The sequence below is a fragment of the Dendronephthya gigantea genome, unplaced genomic scaffold, assembly GCF_004324835.1.
Source record: "Dendronephthya gigantea isolate DGI-Jeju-01 unplaced genomic scaffold, DenGig_1.0 000164F, whole genome shotgun sequence".
NCBI lineage: Eukaryota > Metazoa > Cnidaria > Anthozoa > Malacalcyonacea > Nephtheidae > Dendronephthya > Dendronephthya gigantea.
In genome coordinates this window covers 371,244-387,160 of record NW_021163174.1, presented here as the reverse complement: position 1 = coordinate 387,160, position 15,917 = coordinate 371,244, and the positions used below count along the sequence as shown (strand labels likewise).

At 37.6% G+C, this 15,917-nt stretch overlaps 2 protein-coding genes across 3 annotated transcripts; both read right to left on the bottom strand.

Moving 5' to 3' along the window:
* Positions 1-1,355: 1,355 nt before the first annotated feature.
* Positions 1,356-12,297, bottom strand: LOC114537759. Of its 2 annotated transcripts, none has more exons than XM_028558852.1 (17): positions 12,211-12,297; positions 11,335-11,822; positions 10,898-11,060; positions 9,509-9,609; positions 9,154-9,208; positions 9,049-9,078; positions 8,605-8,705; positions 8,234-8,318; positions 6,011-7,546; positions 5,582-5,632; positions 5,053-5,271; positions 4,594-4,720; positions 4,351-4,432; positions 3,967-4,081; positions 2,994-3,113; positions 2,249-2,325; positions 1,356-1,859 (listed from the first exon to the last, which is right to left on the bottom strand). In XM_028558852.1, the coding sequence occupies exons 1-17, from the start codon at positions 12,241-12,243 to the stop codon at positions 1,745-1,747; spliced, it is 3,498 nt and encodes a 1,165-aa protein (XP_028414653.1). In that variant the 5' UTR covers positions 12,244-12,297; the 3' UTR covers positions 1,356-1,744. The 2 variants fall into 2 exon arrangements, with proteins under 2 accessions (XP_028414653.1, XP_028414654.1); XM_028558853.1 differs by having other exon boundaries at positions 1,357-1,844.
* A 159-nt stretch (positions 12,298-12,456) lies between these two features.
* LOC114537778 (ras and EF-hand domain-containing protein-like) lies at positions 12,457-15,917 on the bottom strand. Its single transcript, XM_028558871.1, has 2 exons — positions 15,395-15,917; positions 12,457-12,601 (listed from the first exon to the last, which is right to left on the bottom strand). The coding sequence occupies exons 1-2, from the start codon at positions 15,736-15,738 to the stop codon at positions 12,457-12,459; spliced, it is 489 nt and encodes a 162-aa protein (XP_028414672.1). The 5' UTR covers positions 15,739-15,917.

Genomic DNA, 15,917 nt, shown 5'->3' with positions numbered 1-15,917 from the left:
ATGTCAAATTTTTTGAAATGGATAACCACGCAGGTTAAATTGTCTAATGTTGGTGCTACTGTAAAATTTCAAGCATGTTTGGTGCTCATATACAAACATCTATATAAAGTTGCAACTTTCGAATATGGCCGGAAAACGGTATACCGTCGACCATGGTCAAATGTGCCGAAAAACGGTATACTCGACCATGGATAATCACGCTGTTTTCATGGTCAAATACTGGTTCTATGTAAAGTTTCAAGCATGTTTGGTGCTCGTATACAAACATCTATATAAAGTTGCAATTTGCAATCGAATTTGTCCGGCCGGAAAACGGTATACTCATGCAACCATGGTCGAATGTGCCGAAGAGCGGTATACTCGACCATGGTCTAATTCTGGCCACGCTGTTTTAATGGTCATGCAAATGCTGTTCCTCTGGAAAGTTGCAAGCATATTGCTCGACCATGGATAATCACGCTGTTTTATAATGGCAAATGCTGGTCCTATGTAAAGTTTTAGGCATGTTTTATAAGATACTGCATATACTTGCATGTAAGCAAAAAATACAAATTGCTAAAAATATTGCTTTTAAATTTAGCGAACTAAAAAATGTTCGAAATTAAAGACTAATTGCGGAAAAATTATTGGTGGGGCTAAAGCCCGGCGAGCCACCCTGCTCCGCGGTCTCTGCAGCCTCGTACCTTCACTTTGTGAAAGGTGAAATTATGCCCGGTCCTTCTTCGCCCAATTAAGCGCACTACCCCGCTATTCTCCTCCCCACGTTTATTTAGATGGTTTTGCATTATGCACATTGAACTATGCACACTAGCACTAGCATACAGATCTATTCTATTGTCAATTGGCAAAGGTTCCGATATGCGATATTTCTATAACTACCTTCCATTACCACTAGCGGCACCTCGCGCTGCAGAGCTCTCATGCATTGATGAATCTTTGGCGCTCGTTCCAGGTTAATTTTATAGACTTATCGCAATTGTTTGGTTCATGTTCCTTCAATAGTTGGGGGTAGTGGTAATGAGCAAGACAAATACCTACCCGCTTAGTTACCTTAGGTAACTACATTATCTGCTTCCAGTTGAGATCCGATTCACTCATGCAGTATTTCGGATGACGCATTAGCCTATTTACTCGTGTTCCGATTCATGGTAGCATGGAATAGAACAAAACGATAACAAACAGTAGAATTGGAGAGTTAGTCACTACGTGGCTGGATGCTTCTGATGCTTATAAAGTTATATACTTGCCTTGCATGGGAACAAAAGTACCAGCTCAGTGATCACTGTTGCCACATATATATCGCTCACATACTACATGCTCACAAATGTTTAAATAACATCATCTATATTATTTTGAAATCCAATAAAATTACTAAATTAAATATACTCTCCTTTCTACGAATGAGTCATTTACATTGTTGGATTGGTTATACGATGAATGTTGCGTTAGTATTCACAATAGTAGTTTGAATCAAGGTTTCAAATTCAAACATGTTTCCTTGAATGTTTCAAGGTTGAAGTGTCTCTAAGAGTCAAATATTCTGGATCATTATACCAGACCGATTGTGGTTCAACGGCAGACGCATGTCCAACGGATGTACGCAAAATGTTTTCCATTTGTGCATTGCTACAAATCTTGTCTCAATTATTCTAAGCGTCAACTGCGACGTGAAAAGCCTGGCTGGCTGTGGTTCGTTCAATCGTCGACCAGCATAATCCGGATACGAGCTTCGTCGTATGGATCGTTACGAGGGACAACATGGACGCTTCTTCTTCTCCTTCTCCGGTTTCTCAAGTCTCAAACCACTCTGCTCGATCTCTTCATTCTCCAATGAGGTGAGAACTCTGTTAGACAAGAAACTAAATTCAAATTCGATAATTATTAATCAATCATGGAGTCTAATTTTTGATAACGTGCAAATCATTGCAAAATTATGTGCATTTTTAGAAAAAGACGTAATGGAGTTTCGAAAGTGGAAAATTTTTCTTAGATTTTAGGTAACTCGAATATAAGAATTGTTTGCAACCCTATATGGAGTGCATAAAATTTCCAATCATTTAAAAAACGTCTATTGTGCACTGACTCAAGCCTTAAGGCATTATTTTCGTTATCCAAACACACACAAATGAATTTTTGATATGGAGAAACTTGGGCTAAAACAAGACATCGTACGTTCGCCTGTGCATGAACATAGCAAATTATATAAATGAAACATGTGGCCAAGAATATTATTAAACTCTTTGCAAACCTCGCGAGTTCCTTACAAGCTTCCTCAATACGGCTTCCATCCTTTGCACTTGTCTCGATGAACAACGCGTCATAATGCTTAAAAAGGAATGGAGGAAATACAATTGTGTTTCACATTTATTTTAACGTGTTGAAGCTATGCCAACGCTACAGTTGGCAATGCCCCGATGCTTGAGAAACAAATTCAAAATGCTCCTCATGTATAGATGTCAACTGTCATGCATGCCAAGATTATCTCGTATAGTTACTGGGGATTACCAAAACGATACTAATGTACATTTTACCATTTTACATGATATAACGAAAGTAATGGTTGCCTTAGTTGGCTGTTTAGTATGTAATAGTATGTCTGTTCCCCTTATAAGGTGAATTTTCTATTATACATGCAGTCAATATACTATATCGCTAGGAATCAATTAGTCTAAGGCTATGTGCACACGAGCGTCGTTTCTAAGCGTTTTCAAAATCGTTTTTGTCTTTTTTATCGTTTAGACGCGTTGTCCACACGACCCAAGGAAAATATCCCAAATATGTTAAATTAGCTTTAACTTCTATCATTTGTAAATTGACGGTGTTTTGAGACCGTTCGGGCATGAAAACGAATTTGAAAACGCTTGAAAACGTTACCGTGTGCACATAGCACGAGGAGCTACGGTGAAAACCTGGCTTATAAATTGGATGCTGATACTAGCAAGAAGGAAGAAAACAAAATATTTATGGGCTAAATTCGATATGTTCACACATACCTTCGCAAGCCGCTGGCCACTTTCCGTCGAGATGACCTTTTTTCCTTCCATGAGAAATTCGTCACGAAGGTCGCATTTGTTTCCGCAAAGCATGATGGGGACTTTCTTTTGAGAGCTTTCCTATTGCAAAACAATATAAAAAACAATAAGATAATGAAGCGTTACCACTTTAAACGGACATTACCACTAAGATTATTGGATGAACTTTGGAGTGAAAACATTATGGTTTCTTTAATATAAACATGAGTAAAACATCAATAGTCAATATGTTAATATAACGAGTAAAATAAACATCAATAGTCAATATGATAATATAATTAGTAAAATAAACACCAGTAGTCAATATAATGATATAATAACAGTCAATAAATGTAACTTTGGTATGGCTTACGTGCCTTGTGCTGGGCATAAACTGAACTCTTATTTCAAGATGAAAACTTTGTTTATATGTCTGTCTATTAAACTAACATTGCTATAATTGCAGAACACTGTTTACCAAGCACAAGCTAATCTTCATCAAACATTTATGACTACTTGATCGCCTTATCAAGAATCCCTAGAGCTTTGCATTGCGGTTGATTTTAACTGATAGCGGTTTCAAATAAAAATGTATTATGGAATGTTTACCCGGGGATGCAAGGACTCAGGGATTAATAACTACCGCTAACACGTCTTACGTACCGCTAACACCCTCCGCACACAAGAGCTATCAGCTGAGCTAACGACCTCGCAAGGCAGTAAGCACAGCCCGAAAACCATCCGCATACGTGAGAAACTTGCCTTTCGTGGCGAATTCCACACGAAAAACTATCCGAACACGAGAGTAACTTGCACAGCTAACAGCCACGCGTGGTCTTTACCTCAGCTAATAGCTCTCTCGTGTGCGGCGGGCTTTAGATAGTGTAGTATTGGCTCAACGTTCAACTTGCGTGTTGCGTAATTTCTATGAAGAAACACAATGAAATGAAGTTACCTCTATCGTGGACATCCAATCTCTGATGTTAACAAATGATGCCTCACACGTAACGTCGTACAAGAGTAGTACACCGTCCACTTTACGGAAGTATGACTTTGCGATACTACGAAATCTGAAAGATTTAGGATGAGTTGATAAGAGTTGGAACATTTATCGACTCTCATAAAAAATCCGATCTCTTTTCAACAACAACGTTTGGCGTCTGAATCCCCAAAATAATTAGCTATACAATCGGACTGTGATGAGCTTATATAGTCTGGTACGAGCGATCTGCAAAATGACTCGAGCAAATTTATCTAATAGCGTACAAACGAACAAAACCCATGCACTTGAGGACATTATGAACCTGAATGAAACACCTGAGTAAAATTTCTACAATACCTCTCCTGACCAGCGGTATCCCACAGTTGAAGTGCGACAGTTTTTGAATCCACTTTGAGATTCTTCACTTGAAAATCAACACCTGGAAACAGCAAATGAGAGCGTCAGTTTGTGATTATTGCTTTCCGAAGCTTTGACATACCTCCAGACAAACATGCATACACCAAATCCCAAACCTCAACGGAATGACAAAAAACATCATGAAAAGTGCACTCATATGCCAGTAGGTTTTGTTCCACTTACCAAGTGTCGCATTGAGACTGGAATGGAATTTGTTTTTACAAAGACGAAGAATGAAACTTGACTTTCCGACCGCAGCATCTCCGGCCAAGACCAGCTTGTACATTCTCTCTGGGGTGGCGTAGCTCGGCTAAGAAAGAGAAAATAGGAAAAATGAAGAATTATAACTGTTATATACCAAATCTGTTTGATCCAAAATGTGACTTAAATTACACACGTGTCACGTCGTCAACCCCGGCGAAAACAGATCAGGAGCGAAAAAATACAACTGATCGAGCTTTGGGGAGACTGAGACCCGACAAGACTGATCCTGCACTGGACTGATTTAACATCAACCTCCGTTTTTGCTAATGCAAAATGGCTGTCAAAGAATTATGGTATATAAGAATTGATTTTCTTTCTCCGTAAAGTCAAAAGATCGAAAATAGCTGAGAACTGATTGAACCTTATCTTAAAACTTACAGAACCGTTCATTTCAGTCATGGTCGATATCTCCCCAGTTCTATTGCCACTTGATGATCTTCCCGTCTCGGATTCCGAGTCGGTGACGTCAGTCAAGTCCGATGCCATAGCAACCAATTCTGCCAATTCAGTAGAATCCATTCCATCTTCATCGTCGTCGTCATCAAGGTCACTCTTAGTGTCTTTCTCCTCATCTTTGCTTTCTGTTATTTTCTTAAACTAAGAAGCAAAATTTAAAATAGGTATACAATCGTCGTCGAAAAGCCGGTTCATAAACAGTGATGTCACTGGGTCACATTGAATTCGTGTACATGTCATTACAGTGTATATGATACAGCGTATCATTTCACAAGTTACCACTATACATGATGTCAAAAAATTGTGCACTAAATCGTGTTGTTACAATAAGAAAGAAGTTCAAGCTAAAACCTAACAAAGTGGTCCAGACTTAATCTTCCATGTCATTGATTTAATTCATCTGTTAATACTCTTCACTTCGACCGAGTGGTTTAATTCTATAGGTGCATACCTGAGTTTCAAGTTCAGCGATTGTCTCTGAATTCATTGTTGCCGTGCTATCCTGAAACAATAGAAGAAACAATATTACATAAAGGTCAACAACGAAAACAAAACTGGCTTAATAAGGTCCTAAATTGCAATAATATGGTTTAAATGAAACACGAGGAAAGTTAACGTTACTCTCCATTTTCAAAAACATAATTAAATTCCCCTCATTAAATTATTTTAGGAATTGTTAAAGTAGCAAATCTTTCTTGCTTTGCCGTCAAATCGAGGGCCGAAAATGTTGCAAAAGACATGGATTGATTTAGGTTTAGATTTCTTTAATTATGAAGTTTATTTTATTATAATTGGAACTAGGTTTTTAGTTTAACGAACTGATTACCAGTGTTTACTCGAGTACTGATGTTTTATAATGTTTGAATGATTTATTTTCTACCTTTTGATGTTGTTCAGTCGAGGAGTCTGACAATTCTTCGTCGCTTGAATATTCGCTCTCTTCATCATATGAATCATCATAACTTTCGTCATCGTCATATTCTAAACTCTCATTGAACGACAAATTCTTCTTTCCCTTGTCACTTCCATCGCCTCCTTTTCGCACCCTGATCTTGTCCTCTTCATCCGTGTCGAACTCGCTTTCCTCGTCATCAAAATCATCTTCTTCACTATCTTCACCACCAAGTCCATTTTCCTGAAGTCCATTTTCCTGGAGTCTATTTTCCTCGAGTCCATTTTCCTCGAGTCCATTTTCCTGATGTCTGATTTCTGGTAGCTCCCTCTCTTTAGAAACTTTCCCCCTCTGCGCCCCTTTATCTAAATCCAACCCTCCCCCGTTTACGAGTCCATGTTTATTGCTCATTTGATCGTCGATTTTACTTTCCTCGAAACTCTCATTTGGTGATCTTTTTTTGACCTTCCCCAGACGATTCTCAGTGAATGTTTGGTGTTTTGGAACCGTGTTTTTGTTTCCTTCCAACTCGCGTTGATCCAGTTTCATTTGCTCCAATGGTTCCAATTCTAACCCATCCCCTTCCGCGGAACCATTCCCACTTGAGAATTCATCTTCAGAGCCTTCTTCATCTTCCAATGAATCCATATCTGTATCTTTTTGATCATCCTTCTTCTTTTCAATTCTCCCTTTTTCTCCTTTTTGTGCCTCAGTCCTACTATCATTGTGCTTGTTGCGATTTGATTTGTCTCTATTTTGTACATCCTCCTTGGAATTCGCACAAACCAACCTTTCTTCCAAGGCGTTAGTTTTGCTTTCTTTCCCCACAAGACCCTCTTCTTCCCTTTCCTCTTGACTGCAGCTATCCCCTTCATTGCTTCCCTCCTCTTCAATGCAACTTAACTCGTTCAACGATGTCTGACTCTTGTACACTTCGAAAGCGTTTAACGCCTTTGTTATCTCCCAAAGTCCTTTGTTCTCCTCGTTGCTCCCATTGCAAGAATTGTTTTTTGCGATATCACGGCTGTTCGTGTTGTCGTAATTGCTTTTGTCCCCATTGTCTACCGTGCCATCGTTTTCAGTGACAATATCACAGCAATCATCTTCCAATACCAGATTTTGCAACAAATCCTCTAATCGCTCTTCCTCAAAATCCTGATCATGGCGAATTCCGTCAGACATACTACCTTCATCTCTGTCTAAGTGAGCAAAATTTTCAATATAAAACATCTCCAAACTCTTAGATCTAGTCTTTACTTTTTTTCCGTTTAATATTCTCTCGTTTGAAGGATCCTCTAGATCCACACAAGCATCGTAGTCTGTCCGATCAACCTGATCTCCATTCGAACTAGACTTTTGCAATCCAGCTCCAAGCGTTTCTGGAACTTCTGTCGCATTTTCACATAGACTATTATTTTGATTGTCAGTCGTGTTTTCAATTTTACAATCATCAGTTGATTGGTCGACAGCAAGCTCGCTTTCTTTTGAGTATTGAACCAAATCTTTCAATGACTCCTCGACAATCTTATGTTAAAAAGTTTAAAATTTTATCAGTTTTTATCCTGTTTTTTTTATAGGCGTAAGAGTTTACCGTTTATACGCGTAGCTGAACTGGGTAAATTTTAATCGGATCTGGACATTTAGGTTAGTATGATTTAGTTAAGATTATTTTTTGTAATTTTTTTAGGATTTAATAAATGCAACAGAAATTTCCGACACATGTTAAATGGTTATCGTAGTGTTTAATGTTTCGTTATGGGTTATGTACTGTGTGCTTGCAGGAAATTATTGTTGTAGCATTTCCAAACCCTGCATGATTCCACTTAAAATTGTTTAGGTACCTGTATAAATTGTATTTTATATAGGAGGAAATTTTAAAATATGTCTCCTACATGCTAAACTACACTGCAGTCACCTAAATAATTGGGAAAAACGAATATTCGCATATTCGTGCTATTCCTGACTGATTTCTTTTGAGAACAATTCAGTGTTATTACGGTATGTAAACATGATTATATTAATTGATAACGTACGTTCCTGTGATCGGAACAAATTACAGCGCGGAATGTAAAGCATATAATTTGCCATTAATTGTTAAAAATATAAGAGCATTTTAATTCAGTATTTCAATTTAATTTATACACTCTACATGCATTTACCCTGCATGGAAGCAAGATGGTAAATAAATAAATGTAGGACATTCTCACTTACTGTTCCGACATTCTCTTCTTCTTCAACGTCATAAGTCGTTGATTCATCTGTGGCCTCACCAATATCTCCGTTGGACAAACGCTTTCTACAATATCAAAAGGAATACGTTAGATGAAAATAATTGAGACGAGTCTAACTAGCTCAGTTGCATATATAAATTCGAGAAAACACATGTAAGATTGGCTGAAATATAAAGAAATTCAAACTTGAATCAAATGTAACCCCTTAATTAACCAACCCAAGATTGGAACTTAATTCAATACAAACGTGAAGCCTTGTGGACCTGGGGTTCCGTTAAATCTTCGTGAAAATTTATTGTGCAGGTGGGTGTATACACTTGTAAAAGGTTGGCTGAATTCCCTTTTACTTACTGTTTTGGTGAAAGACTTCGACTACTTCTGTTACTTGAGAGAGAACTGTAGTCGCTATGGAAACTGTGGGGACGGCGACTTCCAGATGACGTCTTTTTCGGCTAAAGTATATATAAAAAAAAATTATATATTATCGCGTTTCTATAGCTTTAAAGCTTAATTCATGATGCCCAAGTATAATATATGTGGAAATGTAAAGGCAATAAATTTTTGAAAAGAAAAACTCCAGATTTTCATAGACCAACGATAAAAAACGACATCAGCTCGTATACAGTTGATTAGTGAAGACTGTCTTATAAAAACCTTGGCCAAACTCTGAGCGCTTAAGGGATGGTAGCAAAAGAAATGCCGATTGTCTCCTCAGGTTTATGTGAGCTTATTGTTTAAGTTCACTCAGTCATACACAGGATTAAATCATGAAAACGCTGTATTTAAAGGTTTTACCTTGCGAAAGCTCCCACTTCTTGCCATCATCTGCAAATAGAATGAAGAAGCAATGTATTTTTGCATGTCAAAATGTAAACTCTGTGTTATAAGATATGAACGTACCTTCAGAGCAACTCTTAGTTCATCATTACTTGAACCTAGTCGCTTATTCGTGTCCCTAAAAAGATAAATTTTAAAGTCTATAATCTCGTGATCTGTCACGTTAATTTATCAAGACCGGTGCAAATATGGGATGATTTCATTACTACCAAAGAATCATTATCAAATGACTAGCGTTGTATATCGATCCACCTTTCCATCTGCACCGCCCTGAATTCTTATGCAATCGAGGAGCAGGCGGAATCCTATCGCGGGCTGCTTATAAATCTCGTTGACTGTAGATACGACATACGAGGGTAAATATATACATGCAAATGCCAACAAAACTATGGCAAATAAGAATTAAACGATTTCTTACTCGAGAATCTGAATCTGTCTCTGAACTTGAGCTTTCTTTGATTTTGACATCGTGCCATATGCTTCATCGTCATCTTCGTCTATAGAGTCTGACTTGTATGGCTATATGAGAATTTTTCAAATTAAAAGTTTCAAATTAGTCCAATAAAAACATGTCCACCGCATGCAGTCCTCCATTTTTTCAATGGTAATACACTTTGAGTTAGCAATGTTTGCACGGAGATTGGAGTGTTAGAGTTGTAATGTTGTTTGGGAGTTTTCTGAATCTTCCACGAGGCAAGTGGAAATTAATTTATTGTTGCTCATTTTAGCCCGCAAAACACACCGATAAAGTTACTAATATAATAGACCTTTCTTATAATGACGTCAAACGCGGAAAGTCTGATATTACACGAAATTTGATTGGCTCCACAAAACTATCAAACTTCGTGTAACATCAGACTTTCCGCGTTTGGCGGTATCATGAAAAAGGTCTATTGATTAATTCCTGTGGTCCGATTCAGTATAAAAGAGGGCAAGCGGAAGTTCTGTTCCATGCAGATGACTTCATTCATTATATATAGCTATAAAAGGTAATTTATACCTCCGTTGATAAAGACTTTGATTCATGAAATTGGACAAACGAGTCCGAGGATGATGAAATGTCAATGCCCGCTTTCAGATCATTTTCAAATTCTCCATACGTGCATTCGATTACATCATCACAACCGAGAAACTTAGAAGGCGAAATATCCGTGCTGCTTTGATTACCAGAGTTCGGGTTGTTTGTGGAGTGTTTTACATCGATTTCGTGTAAATACGCATTTTTAAAAACAGGTTTTGTGTTCCTATTTCTAGTCGCAAGAGCATTCATTATTTTAGCTAAAGCGCTTGGCTCATGTTCGTTGTATGTTTGAGTCTGTATGTTCACATCGGTTTTGTTAGGATTTGGTTTGTTTACGTCGTTGTCGTAAGTTTTCGTAACGTTGTCGTCACATATCGTTTTGCCCAAAGTTTTTTCATCTGTTTTAGATGCCTGTTTAAATTTAAAAGCACGTCAAGTAAGGTTGATAAACGTCAGTCGAAATCAGTATATGAATATATGCAGTCTTTTTAAGTATTTCCCGAGTTAAATTGCGGCTAAAGTTTCTACTCAGGAAAATTCTGCTTTGGATCGGACAGGACAGGAAAGTTTCCTTTGTATCAACGCCGCCTGAGAACTCGCCGACAAAAGAATTTTTCCTGTCCGTTCCGATCCAAAGGAGATTTTTCCTGGGTGCATGGAAACTAGCCTTAAGTGATCATAACATATAAGCTTGAAGTCACTCGTACAATGACATACTGTCGAGAATTTAATTGCTCTTTTAGTGCTACATATTGTTCTAACATTTTCAAAAATCGTAGTACGTACCGTGCTCGCTCGGTGAATCTCAGAGAATAACGAATCCTCGTTAAAGGTATTGTCGTTAAAATCAGCACCGTGGTACTCGGCGTGCCTGGATCCCAACGGTGGCGTGGCAGATTTAGAACGCGGGAAAGTGTTGGATCGCAAACTGGACGATAACCCATGATTTCTATACAAAAATAGTAGAGGGAGGTTATATCTCTGAAGTTAGACAGTTACTACGTGTATTTAAAAGCCTGGTCTATATATGTCGAGACTTATTATTCACGGTTGTCGATGATCAATGAAGAAGATTATCTTTCTCGATTGGCAAAGCATTTTATGTCCACCGACAATATGGCTATCGCGAATAAGTTAAACCGGGCTTAAGACATTTGTAAAATCAGGCTAGAAACTTCAGAATTGTACAGATCGCTACAAAAACAGAGAGATATCAAGCTTACACGATAGGATCAGGAAAAACACCAGACATCCTCAGAACTTCCGAGCTGATTTTCCTCTCAGGAGCTGAGTTTTTCTTCGTCTCAAGAGCGCCTCTAAGTTCGTCATTCACATCTTGCAGGCGTTGGTTCGCCTCGTGCAACAGCTGTAACTGTCTCGTTAAATTATCATATTCCTGAACGCAGCCCTCGGCTCTGTTCTGTTCCTTTTGTAATTGGTCAGATTGCTCAACAAACTGACTTTTAAGTTCGGCAAGTTCGCTCCTAAGCAACGCTAGTGTCGTTTGAGAGTCCGTAACTTGACTTTTCAAGTATCTATTTTCTTGTGCGACATTTTCAAACTCTTCTCGACGAGTGTTTGGTTTGCTCGTCTCTTTGTCAAGTCGCGTTTGAAGCGTTTCAATCGTTTTGTTCATCGCTGAGATTTCTTTCTCCTTCCCTTCCAACTGCCATTCGAAGTCAGACAGCTTCTTTTCGTACGAAGATTTCTCCTAAAAAGGAAAGCAATTATCATTTTTGCGGAACTATAGAAATGAAGAAACTTAGGGCGCTTTCCTTTATACGGAGAAAAAGGCCAGACCAGTCCTGTTGTATATCGGTTCAGATAGATTACTGGTATTTTAGAGTGTTTCAAGAACTCTGCATTCAATGCTAGAAATTCTTTCCTATAGATTTACTTAGAGATCGCCATCAGAGGATAACACTATCATGATCTTTTCCATGAATTTGTTATCGCTTTGTTTATAGAAAAGAATGGCACGCACACAAAGTGAAAGACCATGCATTGCTAAGAATGATGTCCATATCATCTCGGACAGCAGTCTATGAATGCGCAGCAGTCTACTTCAATGAAAAAAATTCTTGATTTTCAATGCTCACCTCTTGACGAATTTTTGTCTCCAGTTTTTCCATCTGCTGCTCGACCTCCCTATCCAAATTACTAACTTGTCTTGCATGTTGCTTGGTTGCCCTATGGAAAAAATGTTTGATAATTTTACTCATATAGTTTACAGTGAATGGTCAAAATTCTCTCACTCTAATATTGCAATTGCAAGTAAATCTACTCTCAAAAGCTAATCCTTTATAAAGACACTTTATTAAAAGTATCGCACTCAACAATACCTTTCAATGCGTCTTCCAATCTCTGGTTCCTCCGGCCTTGGCCTTGATTTCCTTAACAACGCTTGCCAAGTGTTTCTCGAACAGATCTAGAAGATCTGGCTGGTTGGAGTTCGTCAGATTGTAGTAGAGTTCGGAGATATACTGTTGACTGGAATGTAGAAAGAGAGAAAGATTAGTTCGGCTCCTTCTAAACAACTATATGAATATCATAAAAAGGTCGTCGCATTCATGCCAGTGTTCAATATAGGCGATTTTTGGAATCGTTTGAATCTGGAATAGTTTGTCAAGAGTGTGGAAACATTTACTATAACTGACGAGTTCAATTAAACAAGCTAAAAAGAAAAAATTGGAAAGTGTTGTGGTTTCAACTTTTAGGTGAACGTCGCTCATGGCTGCTGGTAGGATGCGCAAGGACATGCAATGTTTGATATCTGACTTTTAGAAATAATAATGTTAAGAATTCAAGCAATTTCATTGGTCGAGAGCCATAAACTATAAGAGGACGCACGGAATGACCTCACAGACAATTTTAACGAATTTAACGAATTTAATTATTTTGCAGATATGCATGCTGGCCGGTATAGGGAAAGCTGGTTTGATCATCGCGAATGGTAAAACGAAGTTATCTTCATGAGTGCATTAAATTGCGGGTGTTTATTAATATCAAATAATATTCTCGCAAACTATACGAAAGTGCTCTTGCTGTGTTTTACACAATGTTCGTTGTAAGATTTATTTCCAGTTTTGCACGCGACGATTGTTCTCCCTTACACTCGTCAAACAATGACTCATTAAAATTCCACATGCAATTGTTTGTCCTGAATAACGGTTTTTGTTAAAACGTGTTTGCATGACCTGAACTAACCCGGCTGACCGACTTAGGATCACACGATCCAATTTTCGGCAAGCAGGTTGCATTCTTTCGCTATCATAACTCAATGATTTGATTACAACTTTATTATTATTGATTATAACTGTATTTTTAATTATATATATCCAACAAGAGACTACTCATTCACATGTGCATATATACCTATTATAAGCTCTTTGAAGAAGAGTTCGGCAAAACCTATGGATCGTCACGACATCCAGGGGAACTTTTGGAAACGTATAGTATATAATAAATATGAGAGCCTATGCAACATAAAGGTTTTAAGTTCTCACCTATACGACGATAACTAAATAAAATATACCCTCGCAGAATCGCAGACGTTTATATCGCAAAACTATATATAATTAAGGGCTATATATAAAATGATATAGTCATAGATATATAGTCATAGATATTATATGAAGTTCTATATACTATGCACGGATAATTTTTGACACAGTAATCACATGATAAAAACCTCTCTTGAATGGGATGAGTTGCTTAAAAAACGCTGATCAATATCATATAATGGCGGTCATTATATAGATCTTTCAAATAGCCGGACACTTTACAAAAAAACTTGTATAATACAAGTTTCTCTTATTATCAAGAAAGGGTACTCTTTGTAACCCTCCCTAGTAACTTCAAGATTGTATCTCTTAACACCTTTGGTGTCGCTATGGGATACACAAACTTCGTCAGACGCATACGTTCAAGGCCTTTACCAGAACCATCGAAACTTTCCGGGTTTTCCGCCACGAATAATAGATCTATATTTACGCAATTACTCTTTGAAATTATAGCTGTTAGATAGATATATCTGTATAATTCTCTTTATAGCTGGCTCAAAGAAACACTGAGTGAGCCTGGATAAAAGCAACAGCCTTCAAGGACCATCCGTTATCACTGATTTTCAATTGTATATATAGGCTAATAATTAGATAACCGATAGATTCTGAGACATTGCCATTTGAGGCATTGCCTTTATAGTCCGAACAATGGTGAAAAACAGGTCTTTATAATTTTAAAAAGGTCGTCAAAATTATTACAACATGCAAGTACGAAACCCATCAAAAGGTTACGGTTTAAGCCTTTAAGGCTTGTATAAGAGCTACCACAAAACACCAGCGGGTAACAGACGGTATGTTTCATGATAATTGGCGGTCGTAACGTACTGCATGCAAACGTTAAAACTAACAGTTTGAAAACAAAAACAGCTAGTCAACTGATCATTAAATAAATAACTGTCAAACTCCAGTTGCCAATCATCTACCAAACACTAATAAAAAGCTGAAGCCGAATGCCTACTTATTGACTTAAAATTCTAATCGCAAACATGCATGCATGGATCGACAGGAATTATCAAGATAAATAACGATATAATCAACTATCTCTATAGCGTTTAGTGTATATAACTGTAATATATATATATACATATATATATGCACAGTAGCAGTTATCAATTTAAACTGACTTTTTCCTGGCTTGCCTTTTTAACTGTAAGTTAACTGAGCATATATGGCCTTGAATATTTTTGGTTTATTCCCAATCGAAACGATTACAATGTCACTGAGAATATATTGTGCTGAATATATTATGCATACCTCGTCTAAGCCTTTAATTGACTAGATATCTAATTCAATTTTAAGATAACTATATAGTCCAGATTCTACACCTTGAAATTAGGGTATAGTTTAATGTGTAAAGTGTCTCTAGTCGTGGGCTCAAACGCGTTCACAACTTATCTTAGAGTACTGAAGTGACTGAATTTTATATAGAGCTATATAGTTTCAGCTTTATATCGAAAGAGGATAGCCTTTTGTACGAGGATAATCACGAACTATAAACTAAGGGAATTGCTTCGAATGTTAAAGTCCCCGTCTGTATTTTTCACTGTTTAAATATTTACCAAACAACGCGAATTTAAGGCATCGACTTACAATGAGATATTCTCACAACGTCACCTGATATAAGAATCGTTAGTGTCCGTGAACAGGTGAACAGTGAACACCCGAACACCTTGAAGATTAAAATCGTATTAAACCATAGTTAATTCGTTTATATACTCACCCGCTAGTGCTTATAACCTGCATAGGACTTTCAAGACTGCTTACTTGACATTCATACAAAGATTTATCGAATGAACCGATTACGCCATTTACTGTCTCGTCCGAACGATGCGATTTACACGTTGCAACATTTTCGTAGCCCGTAGTAAAATCGCTGACACTGATTCTACCATCTTTGTCGCTATCCAGTTCGTTAAATACGCTGTCCAATTCGTCTGTACTAACGCTAAGCTCTGAACAAAAATCAACAAATTGATCCCTTTCGATAAAACCTTCCGAATTTTCGCTTAGACACTTTCGAACTAAACGGACCAACGTTTGCTTGTTCGGCGTTTCGAATTCCATCTTTCATTATTAAACTCAACCAACAAATATACTTTCACGATATTACCAACAAATACGAAATCGCTTCAGGTGAAATATAGTGCACACATAGTCGCATCACGATTCCACCGAGCTATATAAACACAACTCTGCAAATATTTTGTTGACAACTTCGAAATTGAAGTTGTTCACTGACTGCA